The sequence below is a fragment of the Myxine glutinosa genome, chromosome 11, assembly GCF_964187855.1.
Source record: "Myxine glutinosa chromosome 11, kmMyxGlut1.1, whole genome shotgun sequence".
In the NCBI taxonomy this organism is placed as follows: domain Eukaryota; kingdom Metazoa; phylum Chordata; class Myxini; order Myxiniformes; family Myxinidae; genus Myxine; species Myxine glutinosa.
This window is the reverse complement of record NC_136271.1, coordinates 25,192,958-25,209,724: the sequence shown is the minus strand read 5'-3', so window position 1 is coordinate 25,209,724 and position 16,767 is coordinate 25,192,958. Positions and strand designations below refer to the sequence as shown.

The window sequence follows — 16,767 nt, the reverse complement described above, 5'->3', positions numbered from 1 at the left end:
ACCTGTCTTGTTGCACCTGACCAAATGACAATGTCAGGCCGCAACCTTGTCACACAGATCTCCTCTGGGAATACCAATTGTGGCTTTCAGTCTGCCACCACCTGCCAATCACAAGCATCTGACAGCCCTCTTGCTTTCCACCTCCTCCTCCTCCTCCTCCTCCTCTTTCCACGTCTTACCACTTGGCTCTCTTTGACAAACATCACCTCTCCCCCATTGGTCTCCTTCTCCACTCTTCTCTCTCTCGATCTCAGCACCTCTTGTTGCACCATCTTCAATACCACAACCAGCACCTGACACCTGACCATGCTGCCACTTGTATCTTCCTGCTGCCAATGCCACTGAGCATGCACTGAGTGCATGCTGCATAGTTCCCAGACTTCCACACAAAGAACATCTCTCCTCCTGCAACAACCCCCACAGTCTCAAGTTTACTGGTGATGGAAGCACATCATACTTTGCTAGCAACAGGAAACTCAACAATATTCGCTCCATCCTCCAAATCTCTTGCCACTTCAATGTCAGAAGTTTACCGTCGTTGATGCACCGTCTTTTTCACTACCTTATTGAACATATTAAATTAGTTATTTGTGCCTGATGTTTGTGTCCTTTATGATGTCTCTAAAAACAACACATATCCTGTTTTGAATAGTTTTCAATTTTGCTTGACTGCCAGACAGGCAGATCCACTAAAACACCTTACTCCTCTCTGTGCATGCACACTTGGGACGACATTCCATACAATTTGCCAAAATGCAGAGCTAAAGTACTGCTACACTACAGGTTTGCGTTCTGATTTGTGTTCTACAGTGTTCAAAATATAAAATTTAATTGAAATCAAGTAGCTCCTTGATCATAGACCGATTTCTCGAGACAGAGAGTGAACCAATTACTTAACCCCGCTTTTCGCTTTGTGCGTGGGGTAACACAAGCAGGTGTTACGGCCTGAAGCACACCAAGCCAAGCATTCAATCACACTGTCTTTATTTATGGATTATCACACGAAAAATCTCTTCCTACAAATAAAACCAATCAGGGAGAAAAGAGGGAAAAACCAGAGTAGGCCAGTCCAAGAGTAGGCCGGTCCAAGAGTAGGCCGGTCCAAGAGTAGGCCGGTCCAAGAGTAGGCCGGTCCAAGAGTAGGCCGGTCCAAGAGTAGGCCGGTCCAAGAGTAGGCCGGTCCAAGAGTAGGCCGGTCCAAGAGTAGGCCGGTCCAAGAGTAGGCCGGTCCAAGAGTAGGCCGGTCCAAGAGTAGGCCGGTCCAAGAGTAGGCAGGTCCAAGAGTAGGCAGGCCCAAGAGTAAGCAGGTCCATGAGTAGGCCCCAAGGCAGGCCCAACAGTAGGCCCCAGGCCAGGCCCAGTGGTAGGCCCCAGTGGTAGGCCCAGCACAAGAGGGTAGGAGTAGGCAAGTCCACGAGTAGGCCCCAAGGCAGGCCTAACAGTAGGCCCCAGGGCAGGCCCAGTGGTAGGCCCCAGTGCAGGCCCAGCACGAGAGGGTAGGAGTAGGCAAGTCCACGAGTAGGCCCCAAGGCAGTAGAGGTACGGCAGCAAGAGTTCGATCAATGTCACCCTTCAGGTAGAGAGGCGGCTGCAGGGGGGTTGATCCGGCATACCCTTCAGGTGGAGAGGTTGCAGCTGGAAACTCTACAACCCCCGAAAAAGCACTCCGCCATGAGCTCTCCTCCAAAATGGCCACTCTCTCCTCTGAATCACCTTCCTGGCCCCTCCCCTGCCCCACAGTCAATCATAGGCTTTATACACATGGACCAAACCACTTGGTCTAACTCACAGGGGGGTGGGGGTGAAGGAAGAAGAAAAAGGTCACAGACCGTAACACAGGGCGGAATAAAAGAAAGACCCAGAGCTAGCCGCTCCCATGTGAGCCCCATGTGAGGTCAGGGAGAGCTGTCCTGTGTTGGGAGAATCCAGCAGAACTGTCTTCAGAACAGGAGCCCCGACCCAGCAGCTTGGTCTCCATTCCACTCCCATCGCAGCCACACTTGTCTTTCTTCCTCAACCACCATACAGCTCTCTCCAAGCTCACCACCCTCTCAGTCCCTCTGGGACTCTTTCCTCTCCAAGCTCAAGAAGAACACCTTATGACGATCCATAGTGTACCACTCCATGAGCTGATAGAAACCCCATTCAGCACTGAGGGCACTATGGCATGCAGGTTCATTGATAATATTAGGGGGGGAGGGGGCGAAATCCTCAAATTTTTGGGAAAAGGGGAACCCTTGGGACACGTACGTGGCCCACTAATCTTTACTGACTGTTATAATTGCTTTTAAATTGGCTTTACACAAAACACGTCCACAAAAGAACAGCATGGTAATTTATACAGGATTCACGAAATAAAATGGGGGTTCCTATCCCTCCCTCCCCCCCCCCCCCCCCCCCCCATGCACGTTGCAGTATTATTCAGGTCTCTGAAATATCTTGCCTTCAATAATTCTTGGAACAGTGGTCAAATTTGTTATTATTGCTATATACTCAAGAAATTTGGATTTGAGATCAAAAGATGAATACGAGGCAAGAGTATAGAAGGTCAGCTTTTATTTCTTGATATTTATTTGTATTTTACCATTATGGAACATTTTTTGCATTGTAAAACACTTTTTAGTTCAGTCCCCCCATTTTAGGTAAAACACATATACACGTGTGTATATCTACACACACATCTACACACATCTACACACACACACACACACACACACACACACACACACACACACACACACACACACACACACACACACACACACACACACACACCAATCATGCCCTTGGAATGAAAGGTAACACGGTACTTACATTTTGTTTTCCTTATTAAATCGATCATAACTTCTCCAAACATGAAACTTGTACAATGACGATGTTTAATTTCTGGCCAACACCTGACAATCTCAGATGATTTGCGTGCAAGGTTGGCTTTATATGCTCGTTTAATCAGATACAGCCTAACCAAGTGTGCATTCAGTCACAAGAAGTATGCCTCGGCATTTGGAGAATGAGCTTATCAGGAACCATAAAGATGAGCGAACGTGTTAAAATGTCACAGAAAAAAATTAATTAGTGAGTGCATTTGTTGATGAAGTTTTTTTTGTTTGTATTTGTTGATTTTTTTGTTGATTTGTTGTGATTGGTTTTTATTTGTTGATGAAGTCTTTCAAACTGCAATATCAGTGTGAGCTGGTTCTTGAAACCAGATAGACATAGTTATATGTTCAGTAAGTAAAAGCAATGAAAAAAACTGCAGGAAGAGACAAATTCAAAAATTACAGGAAGAGACATTCAATTCTGTGCATTAAGGCTTACTGTGCAAGTCCAGAAGTGTTCAGTTAACCTATGATGTGCCCCATATGCACATTGATCTTGTGTCACAAATGCATCTTCATCTTCTCTTCATTCTTATTCCTCTTCTACAGCATTGTCTTCTTGTGGAAGTAGCTTGACTGGCAACCTATCACCCCACGTGCAGGCCCTTGTGGTACGGTAAACGTCCCTGGTGAGGGTTTCCAAGGCATGCAAAAAAACAAATTTAGGAATTTGTTTAGTAATATGATGGACATATTGTCAAGTCCATGGCCGATGAACACCAGCCTTGGACGGATAGCCGGGCGGTCGTTAATTCCAGAGGCAAACGGCCGAATAATGGCGGTGTTTTTTATGGCACGCGCGGGACAGAAGGCGGCGAGGTGCTTACCTGAATAAAACAAACGGGTTGATTCCCAAAAGCCGCAGAACAGATAAACAACAAAACAAATGAGAAAAATGCCACAATAATGAATTTAATGAAAGTAATGCACGGAATAAAAGCGAATGCCGAGGTAAATCTAAAATTATAAATCGAGGTACCTCCATACGCAGACTCAAAAACAGACGAGGGGAAAGATAAAAGAAAAGAAAATCCCCCCTTTATGCTGGCACTCAGCTTTGGTCTCGCCGAGGACTGTTCTCCCCTTTATGCCGGCACTCAGCTTTGGTCTCGCCGAGGACTGTTCGAAGCTTGGTGGTCGTAAAAACTCGGAGCCACCGCGCAAGAAGGCGGAGTTGCTCTCCACTGCACCACAAACATGAAGTAATTCGTGCAGGCGGTCCTCTTTCGCTCTCCACTCCGGCCAAAGCGCCAAGAGCCACACAAACCGCCACCAACACCTCCTCCTCATGCTCGTAATTGCTAACACCGCTCCCTCTCAGCAACCAGGTCCACACACACCAAATGGTGACGCCTTCCAACAAGATGTGAGCTTCTTGTTCGACCAGCATAAAACCAAGAGAGAGACGCAGCGATTCTTAGTCTTTCTTTCCGAACCTTCTCGCTCTCACGTCACTCTCTCCAATCGCCGAGCTCCGTCGAATCTTGACCAATGGACCTTGCTTGACCAATGACAAACTTCAGGGCATGGCCTGTCGGCTACGATTCTTTCAAGGTGGAGTTTAGCCGTCGATCGATAAATGTACGGCTTCTGTCGGCAATTCTGCCGGTTATGGTGGGTCAATGGATGGTTGACGTTATTGTTGTCAGTGTAACAAACGTGAGTTTTTATGGCCGGCCTTGTTACAATTGTAAAAACATAGGGAAAACCACAGGGAGCAATCACAGACTGGGGAAAACTAACTTTAATCCCTACCTAATTAACATAGCTCCACCCCCCATGTGAAGACACAAACAATCGTAAGCTCCAGTTTCCCTGCTTAATTACATTGAGATTTCCCTCCTACGCATCCACGGTCCATGCTACACCTATAATCCTGCCTGTACTATGTATGGTATGTCATCCTCAACCCCCACAAACAAAACAATATTAACTTCCACTGTGATTGTTTACCAGTAACATCTCAATTAAATGCACAATAGCTTGGTAAACAACATCATATGTAAATTGACTTACCAAGGACAAAACAAAAATAAATGGTACAACATAAAGGTTGAAACAACGTGGAGCCCTTCAAATTGGAAGACGAGAAAGCTTTTATTTATCTCGCAAATTTGAAGCACGTGCTTCCTTTGTTGGACGAGATGGAAGGGAGGTGGTGTGAGAATGGTGAAGGGTAGGCAGGGACAGAAATACAAGTTTGTGTGGCAAGGGTGCCTGGAGGGCGTGAATGGTGTTGGTGTCCTGTTTTCTGAGGAGTTTGTAGACAGTGCGGTGAGTGTGACGAGAGTGAGTGATAGGTTGATGATGGTGAAAATGATGATTGGAAAGCTTTGTATACTGAATCGAGGCTCGTGAAAGAGCTAACATTTATTTCACAAACAAATCAACCAGACAAACAAAATATATAAAAAGAGGGAGCGGAAGACAAGATGGGGAGAGAAGGGGGAGCACACAAACATAACATTTGAGAGTAGGGAGATGTGTGGGAGGGAGAGGGCTTGGGGGGAGGAGGCGTGGGAAGGGGGGTGGGGGGGTGGGAGAAGTATAAAACACAAGGACACCAAGGACCTTCCCAGACAGAAGTTGGTATTTCAAAAAAGTGGATTTGGGGTGAAATTAGCGGGGGTAGAAAAGATCAAGGTTTTGGATGGGGGAAAATAAGAGATTGTGGTGAACAGCTGTTTTAAAGACCTGGAGGGTGGAGTGGGATTGAAGAGAGTGAGGGAGTTTGTTCCAGAGGCGGGAGAAAAGAGGAATGAAGGAGTGAAGGTGAGCAGAGAGCCTTGATTTTGGCAGTTTAACCATAAGAGGGTTGCAGGCAGATCTTGTGGGACCTGTAGGAATATTTGGGGGACAGAGCCCAGAGAGAGCTGGGGGGGCAAGGCCAGAGAGGAGTCGGTAGAAGATGGAAAGACCACCAACCTGCCTGCGGTGAGTGAGTGAAAGGCCCTTGGAGTTAGCTTCATCGCGGGAGATTCCAATGATTCTGAACGCTTTGGTTTCAACAGCGTGAAGACGAGCTAGGTGTGAGGCAGGAGCACCAGCCCAGAGGGGACAGCAGTATTCCATTGAGCTGCGGATGAAAGCCTTGTATGTGGTGAGGAGCTCAGGTGTGCCAAGGAAGGACTTCGCACGACGGAGGATGCCCAGTCGGCGACTGGCTTTGGAGGCCAGATTTGAAATGTGGTTTTCCCAGGAAAGATCATGGCAGATAGTGAGACCCAAAAGCTTGAGTGACAGAACTTCTTGGAGAGGATTATTCAGAAAGTGGATGGGAGGGTTGTCCAGTCGGTCTTTTCGGAGAGACATCGGAAGAGTGTGAGATTTGTCAGGATTGAAAGTCATGTTCGACTTGTTTGCCCAGTCTGTGATTTTGTCCAGGTCTGCAGAGAGTGAGGAGGCTGCAGACTGCCGATCTGAGGGATGAGGAATGGAGCGACAGAGAGTAGAGTCATCAGCAAAGCGATAGAGAGGATTTTCAAGAGAGTCAGAGAGATCATTGATGAAGACCAGAAAAAGCACAGGGCCCAGAACACTGCCTTGGGGAACTCCAGCCTGAACAGGAAGAGGAGATGAGAGAAACCCATTCAGGGCCACACGTTGACTACGACTAGAGAGGAAGTCCGCCAGCCATGCGTGGAGATTTCCATGGATACCAAAGGAGGAGAGTTTGGTAAACATGTGAGCTTCTTGGTGAACTTTGTGAACATCAGCTCTTGGTGAACGTAATCTCAGGATATGCTCCGCAGGTTGGTCGGAGCGATGAAGAGAAGGACAAGTTCTGGTGTGCGATAGAGAAGCTGATGGAAAACATGAAAGATGAGGAAGTTGTTGTGGTAGGAGGAGACCTAAATGGACATGTGGGAAGGAGTATGGATGGTTTTGAGGGAGTTCATGGGGGTTACGGATATGGTGTGAGAAATGGAGAAGGTGAAAGTATTTTGGAGTTTGCTGATGGAGCTGATTTGTTGATTTGTAATACTCAGTTCCAGAAAGAGGATAAAAAGCTTGTTACATACACGTCAGGTGGGTCGACGACAACCGTTGACTACCTGATGGTGCGTAGGCGAGATCGGGGGCACCTCCGGGACAAAGGTGATCCCGGGGGAGGAGGCTGTTTCACAGCACCACTTGGTTGTCTGCGACATAAGGGTGAAAGGTGCGAGGAGAGCTCGGCGGGTGAAGTACCAACCGAGAATGAAGGTGTGGAGGTTGAAAGAGGTGACAGTAAGGGAGGCATTAAAAGAGAGGCTGAGTAGGGTGGAGGATGATGAGGTTGAGCTTGAAAGTGGTTGGATGTCAATGAAAGATAGTCTGTTGGGAGCCGTTGGTGAGGTATGTGGATGGACAAAAGGACCACCGAGGCACTCGGAAACATGGTGGTGGAATGATGAAGTTGGAAAGAGGATTGACGAGAAGAGGAAGAAGTTCAGGGAGTGGCAGAAGGCGAAGGGTACGGGAGCAGAAAAAGCAGAGCATGAAAGTGATACGGCAGCCATGAAGGCTGCAAAGCAAGAGGTAGCAAAGGCGCAGGAGGCATGTCGGAAAATGTTCGGAGAATGCTTGGATTCGGAAGAGGGTCAGAGAGCGGTATTCAGGATTGCAAAGCAGATAGTGAAAGAGAGGTGTGATGTGATGGGGGTGAGTTGCTTGAAGGATGAAGTGGGACAAATCGTTGTGGACCCAGATGGAATTAAAGGAAGATGGAAAAGATATATGGAAATGCTGTTGAATACAGAGAATGAATGGGATGGCAACATTGAGAGTAACCCAGTTTTAGGACCGGCAGAGAAGATAACTGAGAAGGAAGTTGAGGAAGCGATAAAAGCCAAAAAAAAAAAAACACCTTTAGAGGCCATTTTTCCCCGCAAGCGGGGGTTGGCCTTTTTCGGGTACCGTGGTTGTTGTTGTTTTTTTTGGTCCCCTTTTTGAAGCAATGTTTTACGGCCGGATGCCCTTCCTGCGGCCAACCCTTTTTGTCGCCTTTTTACGACAAACAGGGAATTACCAGTGAACTGGTACTCAATTTGCCGACCTCGGAAGGATGACAGGCTGAGTCAACCCCCCTGGAGTTAATTCAGCGATCGACCGGGATTCGAACCCAGGATCCTAGGATCCTAAGCTGGCACCCTAGCCGCAACCCAACACCAGGCTTCGATAAAAGCAATGAAGAGTAGAAAAGCAGGAGGGCCGATGGGAGTTGTGGGAGATATGTTGAAGGCAGCAGGAAGTTGGGGTGTGAAGAGAATGACAGAGATCTGTAATCTGGTGGTGAAAGAAGGCCGCATTCCAGTGGATTGGGAACTGAGTACCCTCGTCCCTCTATACAAGGGGAAAGGTGACCCTCTGGAGTGTGGCTCATACCGAGCGACAAAGTTATTGGAGCATGGAATGAAGGTATTGGAAAGGGTGTTGGAGAGGAGGATAAGGAAGAAGGTGAAGATCGACGAAATGCAGTTTGGATTTATGCCAGGAAGAGGAACGACAGACGCGCTCTTTATTGGGAGGCAGTTGCAGGAGAAGTACATGGAGAGGAGGAAGATGTTGTTTCTTGGGTTTGTTGATCTGGAGAAAGCATTCGATAGGGTTCCACACGAAGTATTGACATGGGCATTGAGGAAGTTGGGAGTGGAGGAATGGTTGATTAGAGTAGTGATGGCAATGTACAAAAGAGCGCACACAGCTGTAAGGACGAAGGACGGGAACAGTGGTGAGTTTGAGGTTAAGGTGGGAGTGCATCAGGGGTCGGTACGAAGTCCACTACTATTTGTGGCTGTGATGAAGGTGCTGGCTCAGAACATAAAGGAGGGTTCCCCATGGGAGTTGTTGTATGCAGATGATCTGGTGTTGATTGCGGAAAGTATGGATGGACTGAAGGAAAAGATGAACAAGTGGAAGGAATGTATGGAGACAAAAGGTCTGAAGGTGAATATCGGAAAGACTAAGGTGATGGCAAGTGGTAAAGCATGTGGTGAGGTGGAAAGAACTGGGAAGTGGCCATGTGCTGTGTGCAGGAAGGGTGTCGGAGTGTACTCCATTCAATGTACAATGTGCACTGAGTGGGTTCATTAAAAATGCAGTGGTCTGAGAGGGTCATTAACCAGTGTGGCAGTTACATTCAAATGTAAGGTGTGCCCAGAGGGAGCTGCAGATAGCGGAAATGTTGAGTTGGATCTTGGAGACGGCGTGAAGCTGGAAGGTGTGAAAACATTTTGCTACCTCGGAGACATGCTGAATGGAGAAGGTGGATCAGACTCGGCAACGGTTGCTCGAGTGAGATGTGCATGGAAGAAGTTTCGGGAACTCAGTGGCGTGCTGATGAGGAGGGGAGTGTCGTTGAAGCTGAAGGGAAAGGTGTATGCTGCATGTGTGAGAAGTGTTATGATTGATGGGAGTGAGACATGGGTACTGAACGTAGAGCAGCAACGAAGGCTGGAAAGGGTGGAAATGGGAATGGTTCGGTGGATGTGCGGAGTATCGTTGAGAGAGAGGAAGACAAATGATGAATTGCGAAAGATGATGGGAATAGAGCCTGTGATGGATGCTGTGAAGAGGAACAGGTTGAGATGGTTTGGTCATGTGTTGAGGAAGGATGAAAGTGACTGGTTGAGAAGAGTGATGGAAATGAATGTAGAAGGAAGTAGACCGAGAAAGACTTGGCTAAAGATGGTGGAAGAAGAAATGCAGGCAAGGGGGTTAACAAGGGGAGATGCAGAAAATAGGGCAAAATGGAGAAGATTGTCATGGGGACCGCAAGGCTAACCCCCGCTCTAGCAGGGAGAATGGCCTTAAAATGCATGTTGTTGTTGTTGTTGTTGTTGTGCTTCCTTTGTTGGCAAAAGGGTTTCGATGTTGAAACTTGCAAATCAAACAGCCAAACATGAAGGTATCCATTTTGGTTAAAGTCACGTGCTCTCACATGATTAAGCCATAAACTCTGTACTTTTTATTTCAAGATCGAGGCGATTCCAGTGAGTATGCCAAGAATCCCATTTTGAAATCGAACTGTTATCTTGTCATTGCTAATTAAAAGGATGTCTAATCGAAGTCTGGTCTACCTATTCACCTTATATACTCCCAACATTGAATGAGAACAGAACCGATATTCAAGCTGAGCCTACCTTCCATGCTTCTTGCGTGTGATGATCGCATGCTGAAAAGTACCATCAGCACAGCATAGATGACAGTGGACGTGTCGAGCTCGACACAAGACTGGTTGCACAATGCGAGGCCAGTCCTGGTCAACAGCTTTCTGACCTCGACTGAAGATCAAGAAAGAAAACTTCTCCACTTTAATGGGTTCATTCTAGACAAAAAACAGTTTATCAAATTATGCTTATGGCAAGAAATGTAAGGTTATAGCAGCCACTTCATTAAAACATATATAAACAATACATCTCAGTGCAAAATGGGTGCTGTTGAAGCAATATCTCGACAAGAAATACATTGGGTAGTTTGGCATTGAACTTCCAGCAGCCACCGAAGGAGAAATTTGGAATTTGGCCAAGCAACAAGCTTATGATAAATTCCACTCCTCTCCCCTCACCTTACCGGAAAGAAACTGTTGGAACTTCAACATACATTAGTGAATGCTGGAAGATGCAATAGCCAGCTTAATGTCCCAAATGGAAGGAATGCACACCCCCATGACACAACAACCTGCCCACAAAGTACCACAACAACAGTATGTAGTCTGATACAATATCAGATTCCATTATTTTAGGAAATCAAGCTATATGTCCAGTTCTGTCAGAGTTGAAAAGGCCATATTCATGTCCTCTGTATGTATGATGAGTATGATTGTCTGGCTCTCCTGCTTTCCATGTCCTATGCACCTGAAGGTAAAGAGTATATTGTATGGTAGGCTGTGCCTTGTCCCACCTGAATAGATGTCCAATCGTTGTATATTTAGCACAGGTATGGTTTCAGCATGGTCGAGGATCACCAGATTGAGGACCATCTCTCCACTAGATGCCAAGCAGGATCCCGTAACAGTACCTTGCAAATAAGCATAGCTTCTGGGTCAAGTGGGACAATATGGCCCAAACATTGCCTCTATATACAAGAGCTGTGAAGCATGTCGGTCATGGACTCATGATTATCCCATTTCAGTGTCGATTTTCCACAAGTTAACTACGGCAGATTTCAACCAAGCGGATAAAAAGTAGGCTCGTTGAGCCTAAGTGAATGCTTTGTAACCGACTGGTAGACATGGGGCTGGCAGGATAATTTGGAGTAGCGTACTAGCATGTGAGCTTCGTCTTGGTTCAATTCGAAATGCATCTTTAAAATGTTACCTTGGTGCTTTACAGGCAAGGTAAGAGCATTGCATCGAAAGTGAACCATCCTTTGGATGGGATGTTAAGCCGGGGTTCCGTCTGCCTGCAATTTTCTGGTGGAAGTGAAAATCCCAAGACATAATTTATAAAAGTAATCCCCCTGTACTGTCTTTGTCTTTCCCTCGCGGTCCCCATGTGCTGTCTTTGTCTTTCCCTCGTGGTCCCCATGTGCTGTCTTTGTCTTTCCCTCGCGGTCCCCATGTGCTGTCTTTGTCTTTCCCTCATGGTCCCCCTGTACTGTCTTTGTCTTTCCCTCGTGGTCCCCATGTGCTGTCTTTGTCTTTCCCTCGCGGTCCCCATGTGCTGTCTTTGTCTTTCCCTCACGGTCCCCATGTGCTGTCTTTGTCTTTCCCTCGTGGTCCCCATGTGCTGTCTTTCCCTCGCGGTCCCCATGTGCTGTCTTTCCCTCGCGGTCCCCATGTGCTGTCTTTGTCTTTCCCTCGTGGTCCCCCTGTACTGTCTTTCCCTCGCGGTCCCCATGTGCTGTCTTTGTCTTTCCCTCGTGGTCCCCCTGTGCTGTCTTTCCCTCGCGGTCCCCATGTGCTGTCTTTGTCTTTCCCTCGTGGTCCCCCTGTACTGTCTTTCCCTAGCGGTCCCCATGTGCTGTCTTTGTCTTTCCCTCGTGGTCCCCCTGTGCTGTCTTTCCCTCGCGGTCCCCATGTGCTGTCTTTGTCGTTCCCTCGTGGTCCCCCTGTACTGTCTTTGTCTTTCCCTCGCGGTCCCCATGTGCTGTCTTTGTCTTTCCCTCGCAGTCCCCATGTGCTGTCTTTGCCTTTCCCTTGTGGTCCCCCTGTGCTGTCTTTCCCACGCGGTCCCCATGTGCTGTCTTTGTCTTTCCCTCGTGGTCCCCCTGTGCTGTCTTTCCCTCGCGGTTGTCAGCTCTTTCACGAGCCTCGATTCAGTATAGGAGAAAAAAAAAAAAAAAAAAAAAAAAAGTATGCCATTTTGTGTTTGCACCATGGCCAAATTCCAAATTTCTGCTTAACCACCTGTAGCACTATTGCCGTTTACCTTTTAGCAGTGGCCAGAGGCACTCTGTGTCTTAAACAAACAGCAACCTGCTGGAATATATTACACTGGTTATGACGATGCCACCATTTTTCCTCATGGGACTACAAACAGACACGCACAACAATCAAATGTCATCTACCAAATCTGTGTGGATAATCATTTCTGGGTAATGCCGGTGTGGATTGTCACGGGTACACTCATGAAAACTAAATTTTCACCAACTTCAAAAGGATATTTTCATGAGAAAGGTATTTGAGCCACAATTACAAAAAGGAAAGGTGATAATCGATTACACTGCTGTGCACTTGTGGTCAATGGGAATGTCACAGTGATTGATCCATTCACATATACTGCACGATGAGTCATCCTACAAAACTCAAATTATGCAATCCTTGATCTTCCATAGACATGGAAGATAGCTAAAATAAATCAGTTGTTCCTGGAGTCGTATGTCCTCTTAAATAATAATTTTTAAAAATAAGTTGATAATTAATCTTAGAGGGTTTCAATCGGTCTGCAAAGGATGTCGTTCCCCTGTCTGCAGTTAAATATCAAATGAAGACCAGCCAACCAGACCAACTCTCAGATTCCAAAACACCACTGGCCACATCCTACAAAGAAGAATCTTGCAGAACACTTTGGGATTGCTACAGTTTCTCCACTAAGCTGATTATGGGCAGAGATCCCAAATTTTCTTGAAAGACAAAGCTCCATTCTGCAGGCTTTCTTCAGAAGATTCTGCAGGCTTTCTTGCTTGCTGGCGACGGTTCGTTTTTTCGCAGGTCTCCACGCTCTCCATCGAAATCGAAGTTAAGTCATTGTTCCAATTTGTATTTTCGTTATAACTGTATTTCTTTTATGGTGTATGTACGTTTATTGTCCCGTCAAAGATTTTCGGTGCAAATCTTTCATACCTGTATTGAAAATCGCGTTAATTCGTGTCGTCTCGAGGTCTTGTACAGTGTACACTGTACAACCTTGAGGCTTTGTTTTTCTCTCAGCGCCTGTCGTTTGTGATCCAATAACTTTCGTTCTCTGTTTTCGCAGTCTTTCCACCCCAAAGCCTACTTCCTTATGTAAATCTCAACTAAAAAAAAAGAAAAAAAAAAAGACTACCTTCTCTGTGCTCATTCGTTTATTCATTCTTATTCGTTCGTTCGTTCTTCGACCACGTGTTTCTCCCCCATTTCCCCAGATAGATTGTCAAATTTCAATTCGTTATTTTATCGTCCATGTGATATTGTTTGATTATAGTTAGTTTTGGTTTGAATTTCCTGTAACTCGTAATTAATTAATCGTTTTCTGCCCTTGTGTGTGGCCTTGTAGTTGTACCCCCGTCGGTGTTTTGTTAACTTAAGTGTGTTTTGCTTGGCTCTTGGTTTTTTCCCTTCTACCCCGAACATAATACTGTCTAACGTTCTAATTCCCCACCCCCCCCCCCCCCCAAAAAAAAACAAAAAAAAAACAAAAACATTTATTTTATTTTCTCCACGTGTACTGTTGTCTCATCCTGTATTTTCTGTCCAGGTGTGCTGTTCGCCCCACCCCCATTATCTCCTTGCCATCCACCGTTTGCCCTGTTCACGTGACTCGTGGTGGTCCCTCTCGGCTCTCCCCCCGTTGGTATTTTTGTGCATATAAGATTGTTCATAGTTCTGTTTAAATATTTTTAAATATGTTTAACCTTTCCCCTTCTGTTTTTTATTCAGTGGTATATTACAACACGCTGTTTTTCTTCCTATTTAAAAGGCTTTTCTCAATTTCCTCTCCAACTCATTCCACTTCAAAAAAAAGAAATTCAATATCTTATACGTCTCCCTCAATACATGGTCTAAATTCACATTCATTCCATCCCTCCTCCATCATCCTGAACCGGATTGCTAACTTGAAAATCACAACAAACCCAATTTGTTATCAATGTTCGTCTTTCATTAATCATCCACTTTCTAAACTCCCCTCTTGCCCCTCCCATCCAAATCCCCCCCCTTGCACCTACACTCCGAAACTTCCCCCTTGCCCCTCCACTCTTAAACTCCCCCCTTGCCCCTCCACTCCTGAACTCCCCCCTTGCCCTTCCCCTCCTAAACTTCCCCTTTGCCCCTCCCCTCCTAATCCCCCCCCCTTGCCCCTCCACTCCTGATCTCCCCCCTTTCCCCTTCCCTCCAAAACTCCCCCCTTGCCCCTCCCCTCCGAAACTCCCCCCTCACTCCTCCCCTTCAAAACTCCCCCCCAATCCCTCCCATTCAATTCTCCCCCCATACCATTCCTCTCCAATTCTCTCTCCTCCACCCTCCTCCTCCAAGCTGCCTCCTCCCCACTTCGTCTCCCTTCTATCTCATACCTCCACCCCCCCAAACCTTCTACTTTCCTCCACCCCCCCAAACCTTCTACTTTCCTCTGCCCCCCCTCAAACAACCCCTCACTGTGCCGCATCCCTTCACCAGCAAACCTTTCATCCTCCTCATCCTTCCCTTTCTTGGAACTCTTCTGCAACATCTGAAACACTATCAACTGCTCTCCCTACCTCCCCCTCTCATCCTTCATCTTACCCTACTCCTCCCCTCCCCTGTCCTGTACCCGATGCTCCCCCTCTCTCTTCATTAACGGTATGGACCTCAAACATCCGGGGCCTTCGCTCAAACCTGACTGATCTCTCCATACAGGTTGCTTCTGACAATCCAGACTTGATCTGCTTAACAGAGACTTTCCTCCTTCAAGATGTCTCTGATTCCTTAATATCTCTTCCTGGTTACTCCCTCCTCCGGTATGATAGACCTGAGCCTCGGCCTGGTGGTGGGGTGGCTATCTTTGTCAAAAACTCTCTTCCTCACTCTCCTTGCACTGCTCTCTTTCCTCCTCACCCGCAGGAGTACCTCTGGTTACGGCTTCCTCTCCGCTCCCACCTTTTGTTCATATGTGTTCTGTACCGTCCCCCAAACAGTGATGACTCCATCTACATTTCAATGTCTGACAACATGGACCAACTTCTATCCACTCATCCCAACTCTCTCTTCCTCATATGTGGTGACTTCAACTGTCATCATGCCACCTGGTTGGGTGTGGGTTCCTCTCTCACTAGTCATGGCACCTCAGCAAAGGACTTCTGTGACTCACTGGGATTGACACAATCTGTCAATTTCCCGACCCGGATCTCAGCCAATGGAGTATCTTCTCTTCTAGACTTGGTTATGACAAACTTCCCTGCTAATGTCTGCTGCTCTTCTTCTGCTCCAATCGGTTCTTCTGATCATGTGCTTGTCAAAGTGGACATCTCTCTGGCCATTCTCAGAGAGCCTCCTCAGCGTCGACGAGTCTGGCATTTCACTCAGGCCGACTGGGACGGTCTTCAAGCAGCCATCAATCGTCTGGATTGGTCTCCCATCTCCACTGCCTCTGACATCAATTCTTCCTGGGAATTCTTCCAAAGCAAACTGATCTCTCTCATGCACAGATTTATCCCATCTCGCCTTCAATTGTCTTACCCTTCCTCCCGTCCATGGTACACTGAATCTTGTGGTGAGGCAGTTGCCCTGAAACAACTTGCCTTTGCCTCTTGGAAGGCTAATCCAACTGAAGGAAATCTCAGTTCCTTCCACCAAGCTCGGAACAAGTGTGTGTCTACCCTCAGGAGTGCCAGGAAGCACTATCTCTCCTCACTCAAGAATGAACTCTCAAACCTGTCTCCTTCCTCCAAATCCTGGTGGCGTCTGGTCAAATCCGTTTCTGGTGTTTGTTCCCCCTCCATCCCCTCCCTTACCTCAAATGGCCACACAGTTGACATCGCACGTGACAAAGCCGAATGCCTCAACTCTGTGTTCGCCTCGAAATCCTTAGTCCCAAACCCATCTCTCTCTGTTCCCACCTTTCCCAGTCGAACCCAAATGCTCCTGGACTCTGTGTCCTTCTCTCCTGACAAGGTGGAGGAGTTTTTGTCAAACCTCGACTCTGATTCTGCAACTGGACCAGACGGCATCAGCCCACGGGTCCTAAAATCCTGCTCTGCAGCTCTATCTCACCCTCTCTCTGTTCTTTTCACCCTATCTTTTGCTCAAGGTCATCTGCCAGCATCCTGGAAATCAGCTAACATTACCGCTTTACACAAAAAAGGTGCAAAAACAGATCCTTGCAACTACAGACCAATCAGCCTGCTCCCAATTATCAGCAAAGTCATGGAATCCATCATTGCTTCGGATATGAAATCTTTCCTCTTCTCCAATGGCTTGATCTCTGATCATCAATTTGGTTTCAGACCAGGTCACTCTACTCTGGACATGCTGCTTCTGCTGTCTCAACAATGGATGGAGGTCCTGAATGCCAAACAGGAAATCAGAGCTGTCTCCCTTGACATATCAAGGGCCTTTGATACGGTCTGGCACCCAGCTCTGCTCACCAAACTCTCCTCCTATGGTATCCATGGAAATCTCCATGCATGGCTTGCGGACTTCCTCTCTGGTCGTAGTCAACGTGTGGCCCTGAATGGATTTCTCTCATCTCCCCTTCCTGTTCAGGCTGGAGTTCCCCAAGGAAGTGTGCTG

At 47.0% G+C, this 16,767-nt stretch overlaps 1 protein-coding gene across 5 annotated transcripts in view; it reads right to left on the bottom strand.

Moving 5' to 3' along the window:
- The window catches only part of METTL17 (methyltransferase like 17), a 131,057-nt gene that overhangs the window by 7,677 nt on the left and 106,613 nt on the right, over positions 1-16,767 (bottom strand). For 4 of the 5 annotated variants that reach the window (XM_078786500.1, XM_078786503.1, XM_078786502.1 and 1 more), the window contains 2 exons: positions 10,004-10,188; positions 2,540-3,505 (listed from right to left, as the gene is read on the bottom strand). In XM_078786500.1, the coding sequence (XP_078642626.1) occupies positions 3,412-3,505; positions 10,004-10,188 (279 nt within the window). In that variant the 3' untranslated portion in view covers positions 2,540-3,411. Of the gene's footprint in view, positions 1-2,539; positions 3,506-10,003; positions 10,189-16,767 lie in introns of those variants that run through there. The other variant, XR_010986296.2, reaches the window with a different exon arrangement.